We start from the raw sequence: 27,305 nt of genomic DNA on the forward strand, positions 1-27,305 counted from the left end.
TGGCCTTAACAAGAACTGTCCCTGTGTTCTTCCATTTCCTTACTATGTTCCTCACAGTGGAAACTGACAGGTTAAATCTCTGAGACGGCTTTTTGTATCCTTCCCCTGAACAACTATGTTGAATAATCTTTGTTTGCAGATCATTTGACAGTTGTTTTGAGGAGCCCATGATGCCACTCTTCAGAGGAGATTCAAACAAGAGAACAACTTGCAAGTGGCCACTTTACGTAGCTTTACTCATGATAGCATACACCTGGCTATGAAGTTCAAAGCTCAATGAGGTTACAAAACCAAAAAAAGTGCTTTAGTAAGTCAGTATAAAGTAGGTAGGAGTATTTAAAACAAGAAAATGATAAGGGTGCCCATACTTATGCACCTGACAAATTTTGTTTGAATGCAGATTGCACATTTTCTGTTAGTATAATAAACCTCATTTCAATACAGAAACATTACTGTGTCCAACAGTTATTACATATATCAAACTGAAATAGCTGTTGCAAAAACACCAATTTTTATAAAACATTAAGCTTAAGATTAATAGGGGTGCCCAAACTTTTTCATATAACTGTATCTATGATGTTTACCCCGGCTTCTGCTTGGCTTCCTTTTAGACCCGCTCCTGTAAAGGGAGTCTGTCACCCCCAAAACTCAATTTAAACCAATTGGATAGTCATATAGGGGACTAAGACCCCATAGAAGTAATTACTGTAGTGTAGTTTTCTTTGCTTTCCTTCTGCAGAAAACGATCTTTACCTATTATGCAAATTAGGGTGCTAGGTGCAACCCTGGAGGAGCCACCTTCTACCCCCTCTATTGCCATCTATCGCCACCTTCCTGTCACTCCGCGACAGAGTGGGGTCAGACGATCGCAGCGTCTGGTGACACATACACCTGTGGTAGTTGGAACTGCTTCACCGTCCAGTTAGCAGTACTGGCCTGCTTTGCTCTGGTGTTGTAACACATCAATAAGCTGATTGGCACTCCCCATGTAGTATGATAAAACAGATATTTCCTTTGTCGAGAGGTATCTAAAAAGAACAGTAATCAGCAGGTCAGCTGCCGACGGCCGTTTCACATAATACCTTGAGAAAGCGCTCTGAGGGTGAAATGGCCATCGGCTGCTGACCTGCTGAATATTGTTCTTTTTGTACACACAGAAAAAAACCTCTGTTTTATCACACTAGGCGGTGGGCGCCAATCTACTTTTTAATGTGTTACAGTACATTTACATTTGAACTCCCTCAGATATTATGCATCACCGGTGTGAATACTGCCTGTATCCCAATTTATTATTATAGCCTTTTGACAGGTTCACAAAATAATTTAGATTGTCTGTAAAAGCCCCTTTAAAGGATGAGATTCCTCTGGAAGATGCATAAGCTCTGAACTTGTTGCTGCAATACCTAATTTGCTTATAAAAATGTAATAATTTAAAGGGGTTGTCCACTTCTGGACATTCCTTTATTAATGGTGCCAAGGTACTGCACAGAGTAAAAAAAAAAGTAATACCTACCACTTGGGTCGACGCTGCTCCTCCGCTCTCAACCTTCTGCCGCCCTCCGGTCTCCTAACATAAAAAAATGTTGTACCAATTTTTATGTGAGGAGACCGGTGGGAGACACAGGGCTGAGAGCGGAGGAGCAGCACTGGTCAATTTTTTTCTACTTTTTGCAGTACCCCAGAACCATTAATAGAGGGATATCCAAAAGTGAACAACCCCTTCAAATAGTATGTCCTTGAAGCAGCAGACCTTTTTTTCTGATACACAGCTCCAAATATCCTACATAGACAGATTTGTATGGTCACTGCCATCTCAATAACCTTAGGCTCAGACAATGCATTGACTAGCAAAGTTTATCCAAAAGTCGCTTTCAGGCTGAAAAGTCTCTAAATTTTTGGACCACTAGGTGTCTCCCTTCTGTCTAACATGCTGTCCACTGCCTGTTGTCAAGTGTAATCCATATACAGAGATGCCAAAACTAATGGCAAGTGGAGAAAGTGGATTTCATATTGAATACAGGCATTACAGAAAGGAGGAATTTTGGTTTAGGACAGAGAAGTCATTGTTCAGTTCAAGGTGGTATCCATGTATCCATTTAGGGAACAAAGGTAAAGGAAGTTCCTGAACCTATAGTGCTGGCAGATTGCTGGTGAAGTGATACCGCCCACTCAAAAAGAATGGATGATATGTTACACAGTATAAGAATCAGGACAGTTCCAGCACATATTAGACTGGTAGACTTTAGAAGCTAACATATTTTCTGCCTGCGGTAACCACTAGATGGAGCTGAGGAGCTATCTGCATACTAAGCTATCATTCAGGTACATGTATAAACAGTATACAGTAAGCTCCCTCTAGTGGTGGCTGCAGGCAGACAGAAGGGTTTTTTACCTCTGTGCAGGGGATTTGGAGCTCTGTATAGGAAAAACAAAGATGTGATCGCTATGAAGATGCGTTAAGTGAACCGCACAGAATTTGGGGCTTTAGAACAACATGATGAATAAAGGTGAAGATTCACTTTAGGGTTAGGAAGACTGGTATTTCGGTCACTGCTGTCTATTTAAGAGAAATATATCATTATAGAGTATTCAATTAATAGTTATCTCATATATGACCTCCATTAGTAATGAAACAATAAGCCAATAATACTTTTGGGTACGTCCTAATTTCAATATTTGTTCTGTGGCTCCATCCAGGTGCTGTATGTAACAATAGGTTTTCTTTTCATTGTCTTTCAGTCATCATTCCAGTCATTGGAGCTGGTAGCGACTGCTACACTTGAAACACTTAATCCTGACACATTTGTCGTCAGCAACAACAAGTTATTGGTGAGTGTAATATACAAGTGAATAGGAGCGAGCTTGCAGTACCATCTATGGCCACTACGTGATGCTGTGCCACTTCTGGTGAGCAGTGACCCCGTAAATCATCATGGGATCCTGTACCTGATATTGATAAATATTAAGGATAATCTATCAATATAAAAGTCCAAGGAAAACCCTTTTAAACCCTTCCCAACATCTATACTGCATATTTGGTTCATGTGTACGGAGTGGCATCAGGAGCTGAATCCACATCATACACAGTCCAGGTGTTGGCTGTGTTATACAGCTAGCACTTGCCTCTAACGGCAATGATAGGAGCTGCATCCGATTGCTGCCAATCAACTACTTATAGAGGACCTATCACCAAATTTTTCATGTTGAACTGGACACATGATGTAGAGCGAAATAAAAACTTTTGTTTGTTTTTCACCTCTCTGTTGCAGAGATATAAGCAGACAAAGTATTTGGCCTCTAATGAGTTAATTTTTGTTAAGTCCAGGTGGGTGTTATCAGATAATTTTCACTGGGGTGTGTCCTTGTCCCTCTGATAGATGTTGCCCAGATATAAGCAGGCAGCAACACCCAGAAGAGCACATTCCCACAATAGCTCAGAAAGGGCTGCTCCTGTGTGAGATTTATAATGATAGGCAGCCTGATCTCACTCCAGCCTAAGTACAAATAGCCCTGAGCACAACAGACAATAGTGTGATTACTGACACATTTCTGAATAAGCAGTGTGGGGGAGGGGCAGTACTGCAAAGGCAGCAGTGCTATGAGAGGAGGAGAACTGATAAGAGTTTGTAACACCACTATACTTTAATGCACTGCCCCTCCTCCCTCACTGATTGCTGAGACCTTATCTGAAAGGTGTTGGTCATTTGTGCTCTACTTCCAGCACTCTATAATGATGCAGGAGGTTAGACCAAGAGACAATAGCTCTCTGTCAAACATCTCAAACAGAAAAAACACCTCTGAGCTATTGTGGGGGCGTGTTCTATTTCTCCTGAGTGTTCTTCCTGCTTAGGATTGGGCAACGTCATACAGGGGAAGAAATACACACCCCCTCAGTTAAAACTATCTGATAACACCAACTTGGATATAACTAAAATTAACTCAATAAGTGACAAATATTATGACTGCTAATATCTCCACAATGGAGAAACAAAATTAAAAACAAAAAACAAATGTTTTATTCCGTTCTGCAGTCACTATTACATTGTGTGTCCGGATCTTGTTCAACATGAAAATTTTTTTGAAAGGTCCTATTTAAATGCCTTTTGTCAGTCTATGACAGGTGGATTTAAGTGGCATGATCTTGTGCGGGCATATGAATATGCGTCCATCACCCCATTCTTCCCCGCATGACACGATCACTTAAAGGGGTTGCCCTGGCTTGAGCCTTAAGTCTGCAGTCACTCTAAGTGACTGCAGACTTGTGAATCACACTGCACGCTGTCAGGATTCTTTGGTGCTCAGAGCGGATGGCTGCGTGACCACAAGTATGTGATTTTCATACATGCGGTCACGTGCCGACTAAACATGTGCAGCCTCACTGAATACAAGTGAATTTAGTGAAGCCGGACACGTCAAGTCGGAATGTGGCAGGAAGTATGTAAATCGCATACTTGGAGTCAAATGACCGCCCGCTCTCAGCCCTTGCATTGGAGAATCCTGACAATGCACATTGTGCACACTGTGAGGATTCCCAAGCAGTCACATTGAGTGACTACAGACTTCAGCCGCAAGCCTGGACAACCCCTTTAAAGCCCCCATCATGGTCATTCTTATATTCCTGTAACTCTTAACCGTTGCTGGGTTGCACAGGAGTTTGGTAATTTCACTCTATACTGCAATGCTGAATGACACGCAATCAAGTCTCTTTACTTTTTTTTATAGATCCCCCTCATCATTATAAAACCTGGTGAAAAAGCCGAAGTCCCCGTAGGGGTGATTGTTGGTAGTGTCATCGCCGGACTCATTCTTCTCGCTGCTTTGGTGGCTGCTTTGTGGAAGGTACGAGGAACAGTGATTACATTTTACTGGAGTTTTTCTATGAAGTGGATTTTGCGTGCTTTTCTCTGATGGTTTGATTCAGGACAGAACATGCAGCAGATCTGGAAATCCACAGCGAGGCTTTGCTGTATGTGTACTACACATAATGGTGGATTATTGGCATGGATCTATAACATGTGAATATGTTGAGAGCGTGTCCATTTTATTATTTATTTTATTCTGCGGATGCCTTTATGAATGAGCTGTTCATACTTGTCTATAAGATCCATCCTGATGTTCAGCCCCTCGCAGACCCCCGACGCTGCATTACAGGATGCTCTGTAGTAAAAATGAATTGTTGTCGCCCCCTTCTGTCAGTTTGTTGAAATTAACTTCAGCAATTGTTTTTTTGGTTACTTCTCAGAAACTAAAACCAAAGTGACTGCCGTTACACCTCTCTGCAGCTTTTTTCGATTCTTGAACGCAGTTTCTCCCTATTTGAGCAATGATTGATTCCCTGCTCCCATATTGTTGGGAGATATTCTGCTGGGTAACAGCTGTAATCTTTGTTTTACTTATCACTCCACTTCTCAAACTTTGACTTAGAACAGAGAAATGTATTTCATGTGCAAAAGGATCCGTTGCATGAATTAATGCTGCAAATGGAAAAAATAAAGCCCCCTTTGTATTATTGGGGGGTCCACCTGGGATCCGTTATGTGTCCATATTTAAAACAGAAAAAAACTCTTCACTCTGAATTTTTTCTATTTCTTCCATTCTCTAAAAATTGAGACATAACACAACCCAGATGGACCCTATAATGATCTATATTATGCCGATTCAGCTAATTTACTTTACCCAGAGTGCACTACCATCTTTGGGGGTGGTGGTGGGGGGGGGGGATTAATGATACTGTCTACATTAGTATTCTGGTGTCAAAAATTTGCCACTAACGGCTTATAGTATCTCCTTGCGAAGCATGCCAAACGGGTGTAAGGAGCCTTATAGGCCATGCAATGCTCTTCTGGGAATTTAATATGCAAATATCCTCTTCAGAAGGAAGAGAACTTGATCTCTGGCACCACCTATTGGATGTACCAATCCTAAAAGACAATATCGACCCTTTAACAAGTTTTGCCACATGACTTAGGATAAGAAGTCAAACCAGAAACTCCATTTGCAGACACATGTTTCGGGGTGTTTGCCCCTCATCAGTGCAAAGCATGAGATCTGACTTGATCCTATTAGCAGCTCCAGAGCTCAAGTCCTCTTCCTTCTGAAGAAGCTATTTGTTTATTTAAATTTCCAGCAGAGCATTGCATGGTCTGTAAAGGCCCCGTCACACTTAGCGACGCTACAGCGATCCCGACAACGATACGACCTGTCAGGGATCGTTGCTGCGTTGCTATGTGGTCGCTGGTGAGCTGTCAAACAGGCAGGCTCACCAGCGATCACGGGAGCAGCGACATCGTGGAAAGAATCTTTCCCCGATGTCCTGCTCCTGGTTACCAGCCTGCTGAAGCAGGAGCAGGCTGGTAACCATGATAAACATCGGGTTACTAGGGGCACACGCGCACCTAGTAACCCGCTGTTTATTATGGTTACCACTCTGCTACAGTGAGCGGGAGGTTACCGCTCACATAGCCGAGTGGTAACCATGATAAACAGCGGGTTACTAAGTGCGCGTGTGCCCCTAGGAACCCGATGTTTATCATGGTTACCAGCCTGATCGCTGCTCCCGCTGGTCACACACAGCGATGTGTGCTGACCAGCGGCAGGGCAACGACCAAAAAATGGTCCAGGACACTTTGCAGTGATCAGCGACCTCACAGCAGGGGCCTGATCGCTGCAAAGTGTCACACATAGCGACATCGCTGGTGAGGTCGCTGTTGCGTCACCAAAACCGTGACTCGGCAGCGATCTCGCTATGTGAGATGGGGGCTTAAGTCTCCTTACGCCGGCTTGGCACTCTCTGCAATGAGTAATGCAGCTCCTTAGACCCCCCAGTCAGAGGCCTCTCATACAGCCAAATCAGATCTTTTGCTTCGCACTGAAGAGGAGGCAACACTCCGAAACACGTGTCTTTAAATGTAGTTTCTGGTTTGGCTTCTTATCCTAAACCATGTGACAAGGCTCGATAAAGGGGCGATATTGACTTTTAGAATTGCTCTATCTAATATGTGGCACCAGAGATAAAGTCCTCTGCTTTCTGAAGAGGCGCCAGTCCAAAAATGCTGAATTGCTGTATTAAGTCCATTTATTTTCTATTTTTTTTCAGCTTGGATTTTTCAAAAGAAAATATGAAAAACTTCAGAGAACCGAAGATGAAATTGCTGAAACTGCACAACTAAACTAAAGATGCAGATTATGTGGGAGGGGGTTAAATGCGGGGTTTATTGTGCAAGTTTTTAAAGATGAAATCAATATAAGGTTTTTTTTTTTTTTACAAATCGAATTGATCAAACTGCTGGGCAGCTTTTGGTATTTTTTTTTACAATTTTACTAGCTGGTCTGGGATACTTTACTAGACATTTGTACGTTTATGATGTACAGCAGGTATCAATGTGTTTTTACATTCAGATGAACATATTTTATTCTTGACAATAGAAGTTTCTGAAAATTAATGAAATGTTTATAGGAGAATCTAGAATAATATAATGTAAGTTTCTTTTTGTTGTATAAAGTTCGTTTTTGTAATGTATTAATAGATAGGAGTTGTAGCAAGATATTCCTTTACACAAAGGAAATATTGAAATACCGTGGTCATGGCAGAGTATTGCTCAGCCAGTCTTAATAAGCCCCTGCATTGTAGAGTATTTTCCACTATGGAGCCACCATTACATATAAATCATGGCGCAACCTCATTTGTAAATTATTGTAAAATATTTCCCTTTATTTATATTGTAAATGTGTCTGGAGAACTTGGGTGACAACTGATCTGAGCACCCCTGCATTTACATTCCCTAAAGTCCTGGATGTAAATGGATGTGGATGCCTTGGGGAGGACATATTTTTTTAACTTAAATGCATATATTTCTGAGATAAAATTAATTTTTGCGATTGGATATCATTAATCAAGTTGCAGTTTACCTTCTCTATTGCTGGCTGCAGAATGAGTTAACTAAGAAACCGTCAGTCAGCTCATTCTGATTAAGAGGTTGTAACTCTAGATGTCCATTTTTCGCATACGTGTGCAATCCATGGATAGCACTCATACCTGTGATAGCCTATGGGGACATTCACATGACCGTAATTTTTCCGCGGACTGAGCGGTTCGTGGAAAATTGTGGAGATGTGTTCAATTTTGATCCGACTAATCAAAATCGGCCATGGAAGTTTATGGGTCTGTGAAAAAAATCAGACGTTTCTTGGATGACACCGGGTGCGGTATGATTTTCAGACTTATTTTTTCTCCATGTACGAGAAAAACTGATGACTCTTGGACCACACTCTGATCAAAATAATATGACCATTTTTCTCTAAATGAGGCCTTAGAGTATGTTCATACTTTGCGTTTTTGCTTCTTTTTTATTTTGCTTTTTTTTTGCCGTAAAATTCTGTATTTTACCGTACCAGCAAAGTGAATGAAATTTCAAAAATCTAATTCACATTCTGCGTTTTTTTCCCTGCATTTTTTTAGCTGCAGATCATTTATTAAAATCCGCAGCATGTCAATTCTTCAGGTTTTTTTGCAGCGCTTTTCACGCATTCAAATAAATGAATAAAAAATGCAAGTAAAAAACGCTGAAAAAATGTGCATGTTGTACACAGCATTATTCCTGCCTATTATATGTGTTTTTAATGCTACCGTGGAGATGCTCTAAAAACACAGCTGCATTTTTTACCTGCTGAATTTCCGCATCTAATATAAGTTTATGTGAGCAAGAGAAATTGACATGTTGCGGATGTGAAACTCGCACCGCAGGTCAATTTACGCTGAGTAAAAAAGAAGCACAGAGGGCAAGAGATTTCTATAAATCCCATCCACTTTGCCAGAACTGTAAAACGCTGCGTTCTTTTGCGCAGCAAAAATACAGAGTTAAAAAATTCATCATGGGAACGTCTGTCTTTTTCGGAGCTCTTCTCAGCTGATTTATGACCACAGACCACATCAAAGTTGAGCAGGTCCTGAATCAGCAGAAGGAAGCCCAGATGAAGACAGATAAACGGTTACAAACTCCCCATCAGAACCAGATTTTCACTTACCTCATTCCACAGCTAGAAATGTGCAGAGACCCAAAAGGCCTAAAAATGGCCAATAGGTGCATTATTTTTAATGAAATGTAATAGGAAAAAAAAAAAATTTAGCCCAAAATATATGCAGTTAAGTTAAAAAAAAGATAGCCCTAAAGGTTTTCATATCTTTTAAATCTCCCAAGTTATGTAGTGATACAAAGAAACGTATAATAGGTTATTTTTTTATTGTTGAGTAACGGCACTTTAAGCAGATACTGTATTAAAAGTTTGATCCACCTCCACAACCTTTCCTTTGTGTCTAAAACAAAAAAATGAGGCAACTTTGAAAATAATTAAAAATTTACTGTTCTGTGTCTTTCCATGGCAAAAAATCCCAGTGTAGTCTGATCCTGCAGTCGCTCTCCCATCCCGCAGTCGCATTACCATCCCGCAGTGACCTGCTTTTTGCTAAGATGCATGTGTTTCTTGTACTAAGAAACAGAGGATTAGGGCTTGTTCACATGTTGCCGATTTGATGCAGATTTGGGAGCCGGAAAATCTGCAGATTATGAAAACAAAGATCTCATTCTCTCGAATGACTACAGTCCAATTTTCGCTCACTGACACAATGGAGAAGATGGAGATTTTATTTTCTCCATCTTCTCCTCATCCTAAAGAATCGGATCACAATCTGATCACAACTCCGATTCTCTTGGATGACAGAATATACGCTCGTTTGCACCTGCCCTTAGGGTTTATAATATGGACAAGGCTACATGGCAACTTTGTCGGCGACACCTGTTGCGCGATGCCTCTACTACATCTCAGTGCTATTCAAGGGAATGGTGTCGCATTGGGTCCCCAAGGGTGCTGCGACAGGCAAGTTGCAAAAATTCCAACGAGGTTGGACTTCTGGTGACTTGCTAGTTGCAGTACCCTCTGGGTTGCAGTGAAACCTCATACACTTGTATAGCGCTGAGATGTAGCAGAGGCATCGAATGAATCTTGGTCACGCGTCGGGTATCGTGGCTGAAGTCGTCTTGTAGCCCAGCCTTTGTGTACAGATAGCTGGGAGTATGACGGCAGTAGCAAGATTCACGGGGAGATTTCTAATCAGCGCTAATTTAACCCTCCGTCAGGGGCAATATGTTTCATAACGAGTTTAGGGGCATTGCGCCTGTCCAGCACAGGCTAGAAAATTGGCTATATTTTCCTTTTTTTTAAATTTCAATGCTCTAAAAGTGATCAGTTACCTTAATAGGAATGTAATAAATGAGAATACACATAATCAGGTGGAAAAAAAAATGTTTACTAACCAGAAAAGTAACACTAACCAGACAAACCACTGAAAATAGAGAAATGAAACTAAGTGAGCTGCGCCTGTCAGATCAGTTGCCCCTGACGGAGGGTTAAAGGGGTTTTCCCATTAACAAAAGTTCACTTTAATCAATGGCTGTGTCTGACCGTGTACAGAACATGGTCTGATCATACCACAGCTCCTGTGCAGGGGAGGAAGCAAAAGAGTATACAGACAGGACAGCAGGGGATCACAGAGGATTCATTTTGTGAGGTAAAATATTGTTTAAAAACAGGCAGGGAAATGTTTTACCTCACAAAATAAATCATCTGTGATCCCCTGCTGTAATGTCTGTATACTCTTTTGTTTTTCCCCTGCCCAGGAGCTGGGGAAAAACCGAGGTCCGTACACAGTCAGACACGGCCAATTATTGAAATGAACTTTTGTTCGTGGGAAAACCCCATTAAGTAAAGTTGATCCTTTTTATTATTGGAGCCATAAAAAATAAGAGAAATTGGTTGTGAAGGTGACTATAACCTCTAAGGCTGATGCTTGGTTGCACGACTCATGGTAACGTCTTACATACACATGTATTTTTGGATGGCACACTGGATGTAAATATGTCTGATAGCTGGAACTAGAAAATCTACAGAGGTTCAAATATTAATATATTATGAATATTCAAAATATCTAGTAAAATCGTTACAAAACACAAAGTGCATTGCTCCCATGTGCTAAATATACAGTATATGGCAGAACATAATAGAAATACCATCCCATTCCTATAATGAGTGTACTGGGGCGATGGTAAAAGGATGATGGGCAGCATGGTGGCTGAGTGGTTAGCATTGCAGCCTTGCAGCGCTGGGGTCCCGGGTTCAGATCCCACCAAGGACAACATCTGCAAGGAGTCTGTATGTTCTCCCCATGTTTGTGTGGGTTTCTTACAGGTTCTCTGGTTTCCTCCACACTCCAAAGACATACTGATAGGGAATGTAGATTGTGAGCCCCAATGGGGACAGTGATGATAATGTATGTAAAACGCTGAGGAATTAATGGCGCTATATAAGTGAGTAAAATAAATTAAAAAAAGGATGGCTGTTACTACTACATTGCTCTGCTACCAGATGAGCCCGACATATTCCTCACCACAGCCGCATTGCTCTGCATAGTGTAGAACAGAGACGACCTCATCAGCAAAATCAATCATCAGTTTTATCCATTTAAAGGTGTTCTGCAATTAAAGGGGTGATCCAGTTCCTCTCACTTTTTTTCTGAGAGGCCGGTGATGTATTATGCACCCGTTCTATTCTGATGAATAGTGAGTAAAGCCTGATTACCCCTTTAAGGCCGCGTTCACACGTTCAGTATTTGGTCAGTATTTTACCTTAGTATTTGTAAGCCAAAACCAGGAGTGAAAGGAAAAAATCCAGAGTCCAGATCCTCCATAAAATCTCCAAATTTTATTTTAAAGATTAAAAATCATTAGTGGAATAAAGTCGCATCCCTACACAGAGGGTTAGATACACTGGCAAACGCGTTTCGGAATATAATCCTTACTCATTACACACTGGACCAGGAGTGGGTGATAAATGTAGAATTGGTGACTTGGTTCTGTTATACTTTTCCTCTGATTGTTCCTCACCTGATTTTGGCTTAGAAATACGGAGGTAAAATACTGACCAAATACTGAATGTGTGAACTAAGGATTGCAATAAAAAAAAAAGTGTGTGCAACATTTTCCTTGCTATAGGTGATATTCTTGGGATATTTGTGTCTCCAGGTTGTCTTTTGAATAAAATTGTTATAAACGTACAGTTTCTGTAAGTTTTCTACATACTTGAAAAAAAAACACATTTTGCTTATTCTGTAAAAACATTTAAAGAATAAAAATCTACAAACTGGACGATATATCGGCATTTAATTACCAATTGGTCGTAGCAGCCACATGCTTATACTGATTTCTATAGTGGGTGGTCGTCCACTCAGGGCCCCTCTTTAAAGGTGTCTCCTTATTACAGGGATTGTTTAGCTTTGGGGGACAAGTCTGCAGTCACTCAATGTAACTGCAGACTTGTGAATGTGCTCAGGGCATGACATTTCTTAAAAATGAGGTTTGTGCTACCTGTTTCCAGTGATGTGTCACTTACTGGACTGCTTGCTGCAGTTTTGATAAAAATTCCTGTTTTACGAGCAGGAGATTATCAGTAGAGGTAAACCTGCTGCCATGTAGTCCTCCATATTCATGAGCTCTGTATAATTGTCAGCTTTCTGCCTATTCACAGTGTACACAGAAAGCGGACAATCACTGGTGTAGAGGGGTTATACAGGGCTCAGCATTCAGAGAACAGATAGATCTGCAGCAAAGAAAACTGTGATCTTATCAAAACACATCACTGGAATCAGGGTCTCTGCCCCTACATCATGCTGCTCTCAGATGGGATAGCAAAATCCTGGTTACTGATTCCCTTTAAGTTTCGCTCACGCTTGCGTATAAAAAATAAAAAAAATCGGTCGCATTCTCATCCAGGAGAGTGGGACGATTTTTTCTCATCTGTGTGCAATCCATTTTTTTATTTAGCAGCTATTAATCTAACAGAATTGCAATGAATCTTTAAAAATCAGATGCCACGATGATGGTCCGTATGGCATCTGACCTTTTTATTGCATCCATCAGATTTCGGAGTGAAATTGCAGCATGCTACGATTTTTTTCTCATGCCGAATACAGCGAAGAAAAAATACGTAGATTTGCACCGACTCCTAGAATAACATTGGTCCGAGTGCAATCCCTTTTTTTATCGGATTGCACTCGTCCGAGTTCGACGCCCGTGTGAGTGAACCCTAAAAACCTCATGCACTCTGCTAGCGCTGTAAGACGCGGTAGATTTTTTAAGTGAATGCGCAGTGAAAAATCCGCTACATTTTTGCAACGTGAGAACATTCCATTGCGGAAGATTCTTCCAAAATTCTACAACCTCAACATGAGTGTAAATAACCCAAAAACAGAGAAAGCAGAATTCCAAGCCTTTCACCACTTAAAAACATCATAAAACTTACAAAAAAGTTAAAATCCAAGGGGTAAAAAGGGTGAGAATCTTCTCTGGAATCAACCAAAATCTCAGCTTACTGCAGGCAGCTCATAGGAGCGTCATGGCAGTCATGGGGCTTTTTTTTTTAGGTAACTGATGATGATGATTGCTCCAAATCTACAATTTTATTCTGGACATATTTATTTATATCAGTGTTATCAGCAGACTGACCGGACCTTCAGTCTCAACTTTTATGTTCTTACATACTTTGCAACATTTTCATTTCTTTGGCACTGAATATTTTGCTTGAATGAAAAATCCTAAGAAATACACTTTTTTTAGGCAGTTTCACATTATAAGACATGAATTGATATAAAAAGTTTCGTCCCTTTTACTGCACGTGGAATGCTTTCTGATTTTTTTTTATGAAGGGTATCTGCTTAGGGCAGTGCCTCGGTCTTAGGCTATGGTCCCATCTGCGTATATTCTCTCATCTGAGGGAATCGGACGATTATGCTAATCACACTCAGAGTGTGTTCATAGTGTGATCTGATATTCTCGGGTGAGTAGAAGATGGAAAAAAAAAATCTCCATCTTCTCCATTGTGGCAGTCTGTGAAAATCAGACTGCACTCATATGTCATCTGAGTGCAGTCAAATGTTTTCCTCTGACTTTCATGGCCAAATGCAATCCGAATATCAGATCCAACTCGGCACGCTGCAATTTATTTTCTTTGGATATGCTCTATCCAAGGAAAACAATTGGCCATGTGCACAGCCCCATAGAATAACGTTGGTCTGAGGGCGATCCGATGTTTTGTCTGACTGCACTCGGACCGAAAATATGGTTACGTGCACAAGCCCTGAAGAATACACCAGTGATACTGTGTACCTCTGATGGGTATTCATCCCATAAGACATAGATAGATAAGGGGACTGGCTCAGTCATTCCCATCAGTAGTCAGCCAGCCCCCTTCACGTAGTGACAATCATATGCTGACACAGTAATCTCCTGCACCAAGCACAGGGCTGGCAGTGGGCTCCCACACCCAGGGGTGAAACTGATACTAGTTATACTAAAATGTGCATTTAATGGTAGCACAAGTTTAACTAGAAAACCCCTGTATTTTTCTAGATCCAGAAAGCCCCTAACAATTAGAGGCAGTTTATTTTTTCATTTGGGTACTATGGGTTTTGGAATCCCGTTCCTTACATTAATGCAGTAATTAGGATGGTTGGAAAAAAAAATAAGCAGCACTTTTTACACCAAATTGGAGAACCTCATTAAAGAGAAAGTCATGCAGTTCTCAGCTTTGTATTATTTGTCTTCTTGCTTTCTCCAAAAACATTCTTTATTTTCTTTCCAGGAGGAGCCTTCTTCTTCATACACTTCCTTTAAGGGAAAAAAATTATACATATTAGTGTTCTAGGCCATTCTTAAAAAATAAAAAAAAAATAAAAAAGTTTTTCTTGAAAATAACTTTTCAGAAGCGTTTTTTTTTTTTTTAAAGGTCCCTGTCATTTCAACAAACTTTTTCTTTTTAGATTGTCAATATAGACACCATCAGAAGTGTAATGCACTTTCATTGCCAAAAATGTTTTTTTTTTAATAGAGCGTGTACAATCCTGGCCGTTTTATGGTATGGACGCTCCACTGAAAATTTGTGACCTATTACAGCACAATACATGTGGATGGGGTTCTCAAAACCTTTTCTACATTTAGTGTAAAAATTCTAAACAGAAAAATCAGTATAAAGTCCATTACCTTACACCAAATGCACAAAGAGTGGCCACATAGACTGTAATGGTTCATTGACAGGCATTACAATTATCAATAAAATTGATAACTTTTCCTTAACACCTTAATTCCCCATGATGTGAAAGCACGTAGTAGTCCTAGCAAGGGTGTGGTCATAGAGTGCAGGCTCAGGGGCTGAGCCTACTCCATACAGGGCAGGTGTAGGCTGCATTATACAGCCAGCACGCACTTATAAAAGCAGCAGCAACATGTCCTTAAAGAAGTTGTCCACTTCTTGGAAAACTACTTGACATACTCCACTCTTGGCCCCGATAAAAGAAAAGAGCTTATACTCACCTCCCGTGCTGGCGCCATTCCTGCAGTGTCGGCACTCGCTCTCCCCGGGACGCCGGTGCTGCTGTTGTGACACGTGACCCAAGCAACCAATCAGCGCCGGCTTCACTGTCCCCGCCTCCTGTCGAATTGAACATGAAGATGAAGTCAGAGATCAGCCGCAGCCCGGACTTCCTCTTCATGTTCGATTTGTACGAAGGCGGAGACATTGACTCCAGCGATGATTGGACACCGGGGTCACATGTCACAACAACCTCACAGGAGTCCCGGGACCACTGGAGGCGAGTATAGGCTTTTTTATTTTATTGGGGCCAAACATTTAGATCAAGAAGGGGATGTCCTAGTAGTGGATAACCCCTTTAAAAATCTAATCTATCAAGACATAAAATAAATCAACCCATAAATTAAATTAAAAAAATCAAAATGCCTGAATAACCTTTCTTCAGTCAATGCACCTCAGCCAAAAATGCAAGAAAAAACTACCAAACTCTTCAATTTACCCCAAACATGGTACTTATGCAAACTACAGCTCTGCACACAAAAAAAAGCCTTAAAAGGGCTTGAGGTATGTGACTGCAGACTTGTGAATCCTTACAGCATGTGACGCGCCCCCTGGGCCTGTGCTGTGCAGGGGATACCCGGAGCCGGATCGCTGGGGGTTGTAGTCCTCCGTGGAGGTAACCCGGTCCGTGCCCAGGGTGGTCAATTCAGTGGCAGTCTTAATGTTGTAACAAGTGTCCGACTACGCCACCCGTGGATTGCGGTCAGTGGGGACCGCCGCTGCGCTGCAGACCGCTGAGGCTGATGTAGTTTGCGCAGCCGAGTATGGAATAACTCCCCACGGGGGAAGTATTGCCTCAGGGCAGCTAGTGTGGAAGATGGTGGGAGTGATGGTGTGAGCGTCCCAGTACTAATGGTGCTGGTGCGGCGATGAAACACAGAGACTTGTAATTGCAGTTTCCAATGCTTTACTCCCAGTTGTTATTCGGTCAATCCTGCAGGCGATGACGGCCCAAGCCGTGCTGCGTCCACCAGGTGAGGGACTCGGTCAACTCCCAGGCAATTCCAGAGCGTGGCACAGGGCTCCCTTCTCTACCTTTCTCTGGCCGTCCCCACCAGTGACCCACCTTTGTCCAGCTTCCTCGGGCCTTCTGTTGGCGAAACCTCTCTCCGGTTTCCCTGACCCTATGTGGTATGCTTTCCTGGTGGATATAGTGAGGGGTCGCACCAAGATGTGGTCACAACCTCCGGTCTTTGGCTGAGGAATCTGTTGCCTCCACCAATTTGGGTTCTGGTACCCTGCTCTGCCAACCCTTCACCCTGTATCTCCTGGGCATATGGGGTTTCTTCTTTACTCGCGTCTGTGGGCCTTTCTCTGTGTTCGTTGCTTCCCTTTCTCCTCTGTTCCAGTTCCTTTCTTACTTTCCTTTCCGTTCCGTTCCTTCTCCTCTCTCTTTCTGCTGTTTCTGGCCTCCACTCTAGGCCTGCCTCTGGAGCTGGGCCCAGACTGAGCCGCAGCTCCCTGTCAGCCCTCTCTGGCTGAACTCCTCTCTGAACTGAACCTAGATCTAAGATGGTGCCCACCTTATATACCTCCCTCTATGTGTGAGCCCAGGTGACTAGCAACCAATGGGCTCCTACCTATGCCCAGAGACCCACCCCTATCTGCTCCTACACCACTGGGTGTACTTTCCCCTCCCCACTCCAGCCAGGGACAGATGCTGTCGTGCCTGCACTTCTGTCTAGTGGGAGCACCGTTGAGCTGTCCCTCGGAAATGGGGTGTGTGTGGTGCATGCAGCCTACCGAGTCCTGGTCCACACTCCATCCTTACCCGGGAGTGGAATATCACACCTCTGGTTTGAGGTGCAATACCCCTGTAGCAGCCGAGCCCTCGGGGCGCTACACATGCACAGTGCGAGAATTCTCCGGTGGCGACGTCTGGAGCTGGCGGTCAGACTTCTGGACACATTCTAACTAGACGTATTCGGCCTCACTCAATTCACTAGTATTGAGCGAGGCACAGCTAGTTGGCATGTGACCACATATATGCAAATCACATACTAGCGGTTGCGTGCCCGCTGCTTTCGGCGCCAGAAAATCCTCACATTGTGCAGTGTGCACACTGTGAGGATTCATAAGTCTGCAGTCACATAGAGTGTCTGCAGACTTGTACCCTTATGCCGGACAACCCCTTTAACCCCTTTACGACATAGGGCGTATTAGTACGCCCTGTGTCATCACCCCCGGTTCAGTGAGGGCTCCGGCGGTGCGCCCGCACTGAACCGAGCACATGTCAGCTGATTCTTACAGCTGACATGTGCCCGCAACAGCCGCGGGTGGAATCGCGATCCAACTGCGGCTGTTAACATGTTAAATGCCGCTGTCAATCTCCGACAGCGGCATTTAACGCACGCTTCCTGGAAGAGCGTCCTAAGCCCCGCCCATCGGCGACCCCGTCACATGATCGCGGGTCACCGATGGGTGGGCATGACAACCCAGGGTCTGCAGCAGACGCCTGTGGTTGTCATGAGCTGGTCGCTATGAGCGCCACCTAGTGTTTGGTGCTCATAGCACAGGACCATTTCTGCTACATGCAGGGGATCTGCTCATCCCCTGTATGTAGCAGAGGCGATCGGACAGTAGCTACTTCTAGTCTCCTATGGAGACTATAGAAGCATGCAAAAAGTGAAAAAAAAATGTTTTAAAAAATATAAAAAAAATTAAAAAAATATAAAAGTTTAAATCACCCCCCTTTCGCCCCATTCAAAATAAAATAATAATAAAAAAACCCACATACACATATTTGGTATCTCCGCGTTCAGAATTGCCCGATCAATCAATATAAAAAAAGAATTAATCCGATCGGTAAACTGCGTAACGAGAAAAAAATTCTAAACGCCAGAATTACGTTTTTTGGTCGCTGCAAAATTGCAATAAAATGCAATAACGGGCGATTAAAACATCAGATCTACCCCAAAATGGCATCAATAAAACTTCAGCTCAGTGCGCAAAAAATAAGCCCTCACCTGGCCCCATATCCCAAAAAATGGAGACGCTACGGGTCTCGGAAAATGGCACCATTTTTTTTTTTACCAAATTTTGGAATTTTTTTTCACCACTTAAACCTATACATTTTTGGTGTCTACGAACTCATAATGACCTGGAGAATAATAATGGCAGGTCAGTTTTAGCATTCAGTGAACGTGGTAAAAAAAATAAAAAAAAAACATCTGCGGTATTGCACTTTTTTTGCAATTTCACCGCGCTTGGAATTTTTTTCCCGTTTTTCCGTATACGATATGGTAAAACTAGTAATGACTTTGAAAAGTACAACTTGTCCCGCAAAAAATAAGCTCTCACACGACCATATTGACCAAAAAATAAAAACGCTATGGCTCTGGGAACAAGGGGAGCAAAAAGCGAAAACTCAAAACCGGAAAATTGCCAGGGGGTGAAAGGGTTAATATAGTTCTTGTAACAGAAAAATTAAAAAAAAGTCATCGGTCATCATTTTATTTTTTTCTCTTCATAAAGTTCAATCCACTGAAAAAAAGGACAAGAATCAATAAAAAATATAACAGAAAAAATAGAAGATATACTTGCAATACCATGTCCAGACACAAATATACAAATAGGATGCATCAGGCCCCTATGATAAAGGCGGGGGCAGCACAGGGGCAAAATACTAATAAATTAACCACTTGCTAACCTATGTAACATCCGTGGGGGGGCTGCCTAGTATTCACAATGCACACAGGGGTGCATAGGGCACCATTCACACTATTACATGAGATGCACCTCTGTCCGTATAGCATCCTATTACCAACGCCCCTACTATTAGATCAGATGGGCTTCCTATACCATATGTGCACCCACTGGCCTGCACCTTGCATAAAAATCGTGCAAAAAAAGATGGATATAACGCATGAGCTATCGGTCGATATTTTGGCCAAAATACATGTCAGGGGTCCTCAATGTCTTGCGAGTCCCTATAACAAATTGATAAATAATTCACTGAGAAAAAAGACAAAAATCAATAAAAAAAATAGCTCAGAAATGATAAATAAGACACCTGCTGCATCCTGCAGTGCATTTGTGTCTGGACATGGTATTGCAAATATGGCTGCTATTTTTTCTGTGACGTCTTATAGTTCAGAATTTTTTTAAGGCACTAAAATGATAATAATAATAAAAAAAAATTGTACTAAAACCAGGTTGCCAAATCATTTGTATGACACAATAGAGATCATAAAACGAAACAAAAAACAATGGCGGTATTGCGTTTTTTTTACCTACCACAATTTGTACTGAAAGACAGGTTAAAAAAAAAATTCATTATATGGTAAAATGAGGAGGAATTAGAGAAAAAAACAAGTCATGGCCCTTTGAAAAAGAGAAGGAAAAAAATCGGAAGTGCAAAATTGATTAACTGCGTCATGGGTTAATTCTTCTACACGCACCTTCTTCCATATCGGCACAGTGGATTTTAATGTATTTATACAGAACTTCACAGCGTCCAGGCAATGGTCTCGGTGAGGGGAGGAGATGGCTATGACAACGCTGGCTTCTGTGATTGGGACCAAGCTGAAAAGAAATGAAAAATGTCAATTTTTTCTGATAGGCCATCGATGGACTTGTCATGATCTGAGCAATTAAGATCTGGTAGAAGGGCAGAATATAATATACTAATGAAGTAGCAGAGCTTGGCTTGTTGTCCTGTTAGGCCTTATTCACACATCAGCTTTTCGTGGATAGTACTTGCCCCTATTATAGTCTATGGAGCTGTGCACATGTCTGTGTATTCTTGTGGATTGAGGGGTCCACACAAAAATATGGACGCATGACCGATTTTGATCCAAGTCTCAGATCAAACTCGCCAATGCAAGTTCGTGAAAAAAAATAATCGTACTGCACTCGATGCCTTCAGTGTGTTATCCGATTATCACAGATTGTTTGATAGGAGAAGTTTGAGAAACCTCCATCATTTTATTTTTTCATCCGAGAAAAAAACGATGAAACTCAGACGGTAGGACCACGTTCACATGTTCAGTATTTGGTCAGTATTTTACATCAGTATTTGTAAGCCAAAACCAGGAGAGGAACAATCAGAGGAAAAGTATAATAGAAACACGTCACCACTTCTGTATTTATCACCCACTCTTGGTTTTGGCTGCAAATACTGATGTAAAATACTGATCAAATTCTGATAGTGTGAACGTGGCCTAATAAGTGACACACTGACCAAAAACAATGATAAAACTCAGACAGTTTTTTTCTATGAGAAATAAAAATGTAGCATCTCACATATGGGGAGATTTATTAAGATAAAGCAAAATTATAGCTCAATAAAACAAAAAAATGGTGTATATGCCTTTTGCCACCTATATTATGTATTTTTGTGCCTAACTTGACAAGTCGGTGTGGTTTAGAAAAAGGGGGCATGACATAAAATTCAACCAATGATGCAGTTAAAAAAAAAAAAAAAAAAAGTCCTTGTTGTCCATAGAAACCACATCGCAACCTTTATTTTTTCAAGATAACTGTATGAAATGAAAGCTGTGTTATATGCGAGTGGTTGCCATGGACAACAAAGATCGATTTTACTTTACACAGCTTAAAGGGGTTCTCCAAGAATGTGATAAAATTGTCCCCAACACGTAATTCAAACTGCAGTCCTTCCTAGTCAAGCGTCAGGACAGGCTGCAGTCTGAAGAAACACAGCTACCGAGAGCAGTGTCTCAACTGTCAGAACAATAGCATTGTAAACACACGCCTCAGTGAGCTGTGGGTGCAAGGCTGTGACATGAGAAGAAATAAATCTTCACATTGAGCACAAAGGATTGTTTTTTCCAGCCTTGGGCTTCTGTGTGAGAGGAAAATGTATCCCTTCTCATATCAGTCCTTGCTCCAGCAGCTCGCTGAGCTATGTGTGTTTAAAATGCAGTTGTTCTGACAGTTGAGACATGGGTCTCAGGAGCATTGTTTATTCAGACTGCAATCTGGCCTGACACGTGATGGGGATCATTTTAACACATCCTTGGAGAACCCCTTTAAGTAGATGCACTGGATTTTTTTTTCTTTTTGTTTAAAGAAAAAAAAAATGTCTGTCACAGTGTTTTTCACTCCATTATTAACATATGACATATTGGTACAGGTGTAGGTGAGCCCACTCCATACCTGTCAGGTGCATAGCGCAAACGTTCCACCATCCATCGCACCCCCATCCTGATTGTAATCACTTAAATGGTGCCATCAATCCTGGTTGGGTGTCTGGGCACCCATTGCTCCCCATCAGCCCCCACCCCTGAAACACATTCGTCTGGTGTGAATAGGTTACTTATGGCCTGCCAAGGAGATCATCCATTGCTGACATAACAGTACTTATATGGAGATTCATGTTGCCATGTCATGTTTACCCCATAATAAATGCTGTAAAACAAAAAAAAAATGGCGGAATTGTGTTTTTTTGCACTCTCTCACAGCTTTTGGATTTTTACTTACAGTTTTCCAGTTCCAAACCTACAACTTATGCTTCAAAAAACAAGCCCTTACACAGCTATGTCAACGGAAGGATAAAAAAAGCTATGACTATTGGAAGTGGAGGAAAAAAAATCAAGGTGAAAAAAAACAAAAAAAAAACACCTGGTAATGAAAAGGTTTAATTAAACCAAATGACAGATCCTTAGAAAAATTTTTTAAAACTTAATACAATAATAATGTAATATACCCAAGTCTGTGGTACACGGCCATGTGCTGGACAGACGGCCACTTCTGCCTGATATCAGTCAGGATTTTCTTAATTTCCGTTTCTGCCATGGGCACATACGCTTCATACTCGAGGTGCACGACTTTCTTTCCTTCAAAGTTGTTCCTTGTAGTCCCTAAAAAAAGACAAAACACATATATAAAATGTAAAACTTCATTCTCATCTGTGACAGGCGGCTTCAGAAACTAATGCCGATTATTTATGTTCTCAGGATCTACTCTGAAGAATGATTTAAAGGGACTGTCCAGGATTAGTAGAAATATGAGGTCTGCTTTTCATCAGAAAGAGCACCACTTTTACCTAAGAGAATGGAGAACATCCTTATTTCTAATCATGGACAAACCCTTTAAATTCTTTCTGGATATTTACTGTATAAATCCTATCAATTCCTATCACAGTTCAAAATCATGTTGATCTCTACGATCTGATTAGCTCCATCGTAACCATTCCATCAGAACCCATGTAGACGGGTGTCGATAAGATGGCAATTAGGCCAAGTACTGTACCCCAGCCTCACTCGAATGGTAGAACAGCTTTCAATGCACTTTGCCCATCTAAAAATTGTGATACTGCATGGATCTGTCACTCTTCATAGTCTAGAGGATAACTTGTTGATCGCTGAAGGTCTGATCACTTGCACCCCAGTGCCCCCGAAAATAAGGCTTGGGGACCGGGCTCGGCAGGACCTGAAATGAATGAAGAGATGGTGTGCATGGTCAACCTCTACCCCATTCATTGTCTAAGGTACTGCCAGAAAAAGCCAAGTGCAGTGCTCTGCTATGTCCAGCAGTCCCATAGATAATAATGGAGTAGCGGTCAAGCATACGCACCGTCTCTCCATTCATGATGGAGCTGTAGAACCCAGTTTCCAGAGTCCTGTTCTTTCAATAGCTAGAGGTTCCAGGGATCAGATTCTCAGCAATCAGTAAGTTATCCCCTATAATATGGATGGGGGGAAAGACTTACAATTTTGAGAAAAAACCCTTTAAGGCCGGGGTGCACAACATTTTTAGGCCAAGGCCCACATTGTTATACTGAACCAATCTGGTGGCCACACTCAAAGGAACATTATCTTCTGTTATATTTATGGAATATCAAAAGTATATACCATAAATGTCTGAAAGTACAAATTATAGTTACAGAGCTCTTACCTCCACTGATCAGCACTCTAAGGGTTCACTCACATCTGCGTATATAAAATTGCTCAGATTTTCAGCCAGAAAAGTTGGCAAGTACCAGGCGAGTGTCATTCCGTATGTCAGGTGAGTTTACATTTTTTTCTTGCCTAGCATCCGTATGTCATGCAAATGCAATGCATTTTTAACATCATCTTTTACATACTATAATAATACTCTATGTAAATTAAATCTAGTTGTCATAAATAATAAAGCAATCATATATAAACCTATAGATAGATGATAGAAAGATATTAGATATTATATAGATATATAATAGATGATAGATAGATTTCCTGCTGATAAATAATTTCACAACCCCCCTACATATAATAAACTTGCACCCTTCAGTGCTTTTCATGTGGTACTAAAGGATGTTTTACCTAGTAAATTAATAAATAATTAAACCAACGTGAGGTCCCCCTAATTTTGATAACCAGCAAAGGGAAAGCAGACAGCTTTGAGCTGATATTATCAGGCATTGAAGTTCCCTGGTTATTGGGCCCTTCCTAGCCTAAAAATACCAGCTCGCAGCCACCCCAAAATGCACCAATTCTGGAGCTATGCCTTGGCTTTTGCATTGGCATTGGCATTTGGGGTAATGATAGTTGAGGTTGATGTCAGGTGTGAATTTTCCAAAAGCACAGCTGACATCAAGCCCTGTTGTTAGTAATGGAGAGGAACCTGTCAGCTGATCCATGCTGCATAAATCCTCTCCCCTCACCTCCGCAGGTCTCCCCCTTTGTGTATACACCACAATAATGCAGGCAGTGTCCGAATCATGCTGACTGTTCTCTAGGGAACATGAATCAAATAACAGTTTTGCTTTAATCTTTTGTCAGCTACCTACCTATAAAAATAGACACAGCACCGCAACTGGGTGAAACCACCAACTGCGACACTTCCTCTGCCGAGAGCTTCTCGGTGCAGATTCTGATGAAGTCTTGAGGCTCCTCATATTTTTCATCCATAGCAGCTCTGAAAAAAAAGAATAAAAGCGAGTCAAGTGATGAATGATGTATTTAAGAGTAACACATATACACATATAATACTGTGAGTCCAGCTGCTGAAACTTCTGGTTACCAGTTATTATTCCAAGGTAAAGCTATGGACAGAGGAATTAATGGTTGTGCACATACATCGGTTTTCTGGCCCTTTGCATAAGGCTTCTGAAAAAAAAGTTTACTTCCCTGGCTCTGGGAAAGTTGGGAGGTTTCCTATGCCTGAAATCTGGAGGTTCCATCAATAGATGATATTCAGGAGGCAAGGAACAGGGCTGTTTACTAAATTTCACAAAAATTTCTAGCATAGCATGTGCTTCACAAAACATTTCTTCTCGAGGAAACCATTCTTTCAAAATTGTCATCAACGGTCTTACCTCTGGGACCACCAGCCCCGCATTCATTCTATGATTACATAGACAATGGCTCAAATCAGCATTTGTTAAAGGGTAATTTAAAAAATAACACGTTATCCCCAACCTAGCGAGCGGTCAGACCCGTCTTGAATGAAGCTGAAGTGTGCACGCCCGACCTTCGCTCAATTTATCGTCTATATGACTGTGTGAGAAAGCTGAGTGCTGTACTCCGTTATTTCCAGCAGTCCCATGCACAATGAATGGAGTGAAGTTTGAGCCTGCCACCTCTACTTCATTCAATAAAAGGCTGTAGTGCCCCATTCTTGTGGTTCCCAGTGGTAGGACCACCAGTGATCAGAAAGTTATCACCTTTACTATGGATGGGTATAACTCGCTATTTCGGAAGTAACCCTTTAAGGGTAGATCTTAGTCCGGCAACTGTATGATTTGGGCATGAGGAGAACCAGGTTTCTACTGATTGAATGTGAACAATCTAAATTCAATTCAGACTGACAGCAAAATTATATCATGAAAAATCCCTGAGGAATTGGAACAAAGTATTTTGGAAAGTTACCCAATTTTTCTTTACAAAAAGTTTTAGGGCCCGATTTGGGGGACTAGATTTTCGCCCACCTGCACGTCTTAATGAATGGAGCGCTGGAGTAAGTGCATGCCAAAAATGCTACTCCAGTCACGGACATTTCTTTGGTAATTTATGCTACTAAAGTGCTATAAATTTTGATGAATCAGTCGGACAAGCCTCACGACGCTCTGTCTAACTTCCGCCAATGTTGGCAGAGATTGGGGTAAAGGAGCCAAAGTAGCAGAATGTTTGCACAACTTCAAGTTTCAATGTGTTTTAGGCCAGAAAACTTTCAAAAACACCTCGATGAACCTGGTCCTTGGTGTCTTTACCTTTGTTCCCACATTCTCAGGACAGAGGGGCTAAAGGAAAATGGGGCAGACTCCCTGACAAGTTTCCAAATTCTCCCAAAATCTGCAGGAAAACACCCCCATAAAACTTTTTCTGTGCAGGATGTGTGGAAAAAACACAGAACACGTGGCTTCACTCCCAGCAGATGGTGTTTGTGGCACCCTGCTACAACAGGTACCACAGGACCCAAAAGGGTGCATGGATGGACTACTCCACAAGAGGCCTCCACCCTTCCGCCTCATACCACCAGAGGGAGCCCTGTTAGGGATATATATATGGAGGGTGGAGTCAGGAGCTCAGTTCAGTGGGAGAGCGTGCTGGCGCTTAGACCAGAGAAGAGGCAGCACGTCTGCTGCTGTATTGAGGGCCCCGAGTGTGGCTGAGGGAAGGAGAAAGGAGTTAAGGGGGCAGAGGAGCATCACAGGCTCACCCCAAGACATAATCCGGACACCGGGTCCGCGCCTACAGGGTCCTCTATACCCAGTAGGGATTACCGGCATACCAGGAGGATTACAGATCCCTGGTCGACCTGAAGCTAAACCCTTTATAGGACTAGGAACCACGAAGGCCCCGGCGTCCAGGGATAGTGGTTGCCAGAGAAAGGTCCTACTATCAAGCGACAGGTGAGAGAACGACAACACAGAAGCTAGGCCTAGTTGCAGGCTGGCCAGGAGCTTAGAGAGAGGGAGAAATGGACCAGGAGGCCTTATACCCGCTCACTGGGGAGAGTCCAGAAGTGCACCCTTCCTACCGAATACCCTGGACAGTACCTGACATCCGCACCAGTAAAGGTACTGAAGTGAATCTCCTGTCTCTGTCAGTTACTCCTGCTGCGCCATCTCTTCTGCGCTACAACGCCCAGCATCACCATCTGCACCTACACTTCCCCGGGGGCCCGCTCCGCCTGTGGGGAGCAGAAACATCCCAGCTGCCATCCCATCACCCCCGGAGGTCTGCAGCAGCGCCGGTAACTATTACCGGAAACCACAGGTGGCGTCACGAGACAAACTGTACACTAAAACCCCTTTTTCAAGAGAGACCCCAGAGTACGGGCCCAGGAGCCGACTGCTGTGACATCCTAAACAAGGTAAAAGGCCCGGGTACCGAGTCCCCTATATCCCCCTGGGTGAGATACTCTCTTCCTGGCGTCACAAACAGGATTTCGTGCTCGTTGCCACCGGGTACTGTGTGCCGTAATAGAACTGTGTTTAAACTGTGGTGAACATCGCCGCCATTACCGCGTCACCACGCGGGAAGAAGAGGGGCGTAACCACGGGAACCAGAGAGGCGTGACTGTTGGTAGCGCGCGAAGCCCTGGCCCCACCTCGTGCCTCGACGTCGAACCAAGAAGCGTCAGGTCCTGAAAGAGACCGTCGTCAAAAGTACGCTCTGACGTCAGCCGCGAGGGAGACGCAAGGTCCTGGAAAGAGACCGTCGCCTGCGGAGCTGCGGCCTACCCGATCAAAAGTAAAGGAGGTAGGCTACAGTTCACTAGGGGGGCGCAACCATGGCTGACGACCAGCAAAACGCCAGAGCACCGGTTAACGCTCCTGATGCTTAACTCGCGCCCGGCGCTGCTCAGGCCGGTGCAGCCACCCCACCAGCAGGGGTCGAGATTCCAGTCATGCCCATGGCCCTGCCCTACATCCCCGGAGCGAA

General features: G+C 42.6%; 2 protein-coding genes across 5 annotated transcripts in view; one reads left to right on the forward strand and one right to left on the reverse strand.

Moving 5' to 3' along the window:
* ITGA2 (integrin subunit alpha 2) overlaps positions 1 to 9,299 on the forward strand; it is a 174,447-nt gene extending 165,148 nt beyond the window's left edge. For all 4 annotated transcript variants that reach the window (XM_073680315.1, XM_073680318.1, XM_073680317.1 and 1 more), the window contains 3 exons: positions 2,740 to 2,829; positions 4,723 to 4,839; positions 7,097 to 9,299. In XM_073680315.1, the coding sequence (XP_073536416.1) occupies positions 2,740 to 2,829; positions 4,723 to 4,839; positions 7,097 to 7,174 (285 nt within the window). In that variant the 3' untranslated portion in view covers positions 7,175 to 9,299. The remainder of the gene's footprint in view (positions 1 to 2,739; positions 2,830 to 4,722; positions 4,840 to 7,096) is intronic.
* On the reverse strand, positions 9,223 to 24,329 carry LOC141268316 (molybdopterin synthase catalytic subunit-like). Its single transcript, XM_073680319.1, has 4 exons — positions 24,206 to 24,329; positions 22,142 to 22,295; positions 19,875 to 19,998; positions 9,223 to 14,714 (listed from the first exon to the last, which is right to left on the reverse strand). The coding sequence occupies exons 1-4, from the start codon at positions 24,324 to 24,326 to the stop codon at positions 14,640 to 14,642; spliced, it is 474 nt and encodes a 157-aa protein (XP_073536420.1). The 5' UTR covers positions 24,327 to 24,329; the 3' UTR covers positions 9,223 to 14,639.
* Between the last annotated feature and the right edge of the window lie 2,976 nt (positions 24,330 to 27,305).

The sequence above is a fragment of the Phyllobates terribilis genome, unplaced genomic scaffold, assembly GCF_046119375.1.
Source record: "Phyllobates terribilis strain yellow unplaced genomic scaffold, ASM4611937v1 Scaffold_1__5_contigs__length_1240528914, whole genome shotgun sequence".
Classification (NCBI taxonomy): Eukaryota; Metazoa; Chordata; class Amphibia; order Anura; family Dendrobatidae; genus Phyllobates; species Phyllobates terribilis.

Coding starts and splice junctions, on each gene's coding strand:
- LOC141268316 (XM_073680319.1), bottom strand. CDS start 24,326: ATGGATGAAAAATATGAGGAGCCTCAAGACTTCATCAGAATCTGCACC. Junction 19,999..22,141: donor GCCGTGTACCACAGACTTGG/GTATATTACATT, acceptor ATTTCTTTTCAG/CTTGGTCCCAATCACAGAAG. Junction 14,715..19,874: donor CTGTGCCGATATGGAAGAAG/GTGCGTGTAGAA, acceptor TTTCCCTTAAAG/GAAGTGTATGAAGAAGAAGG.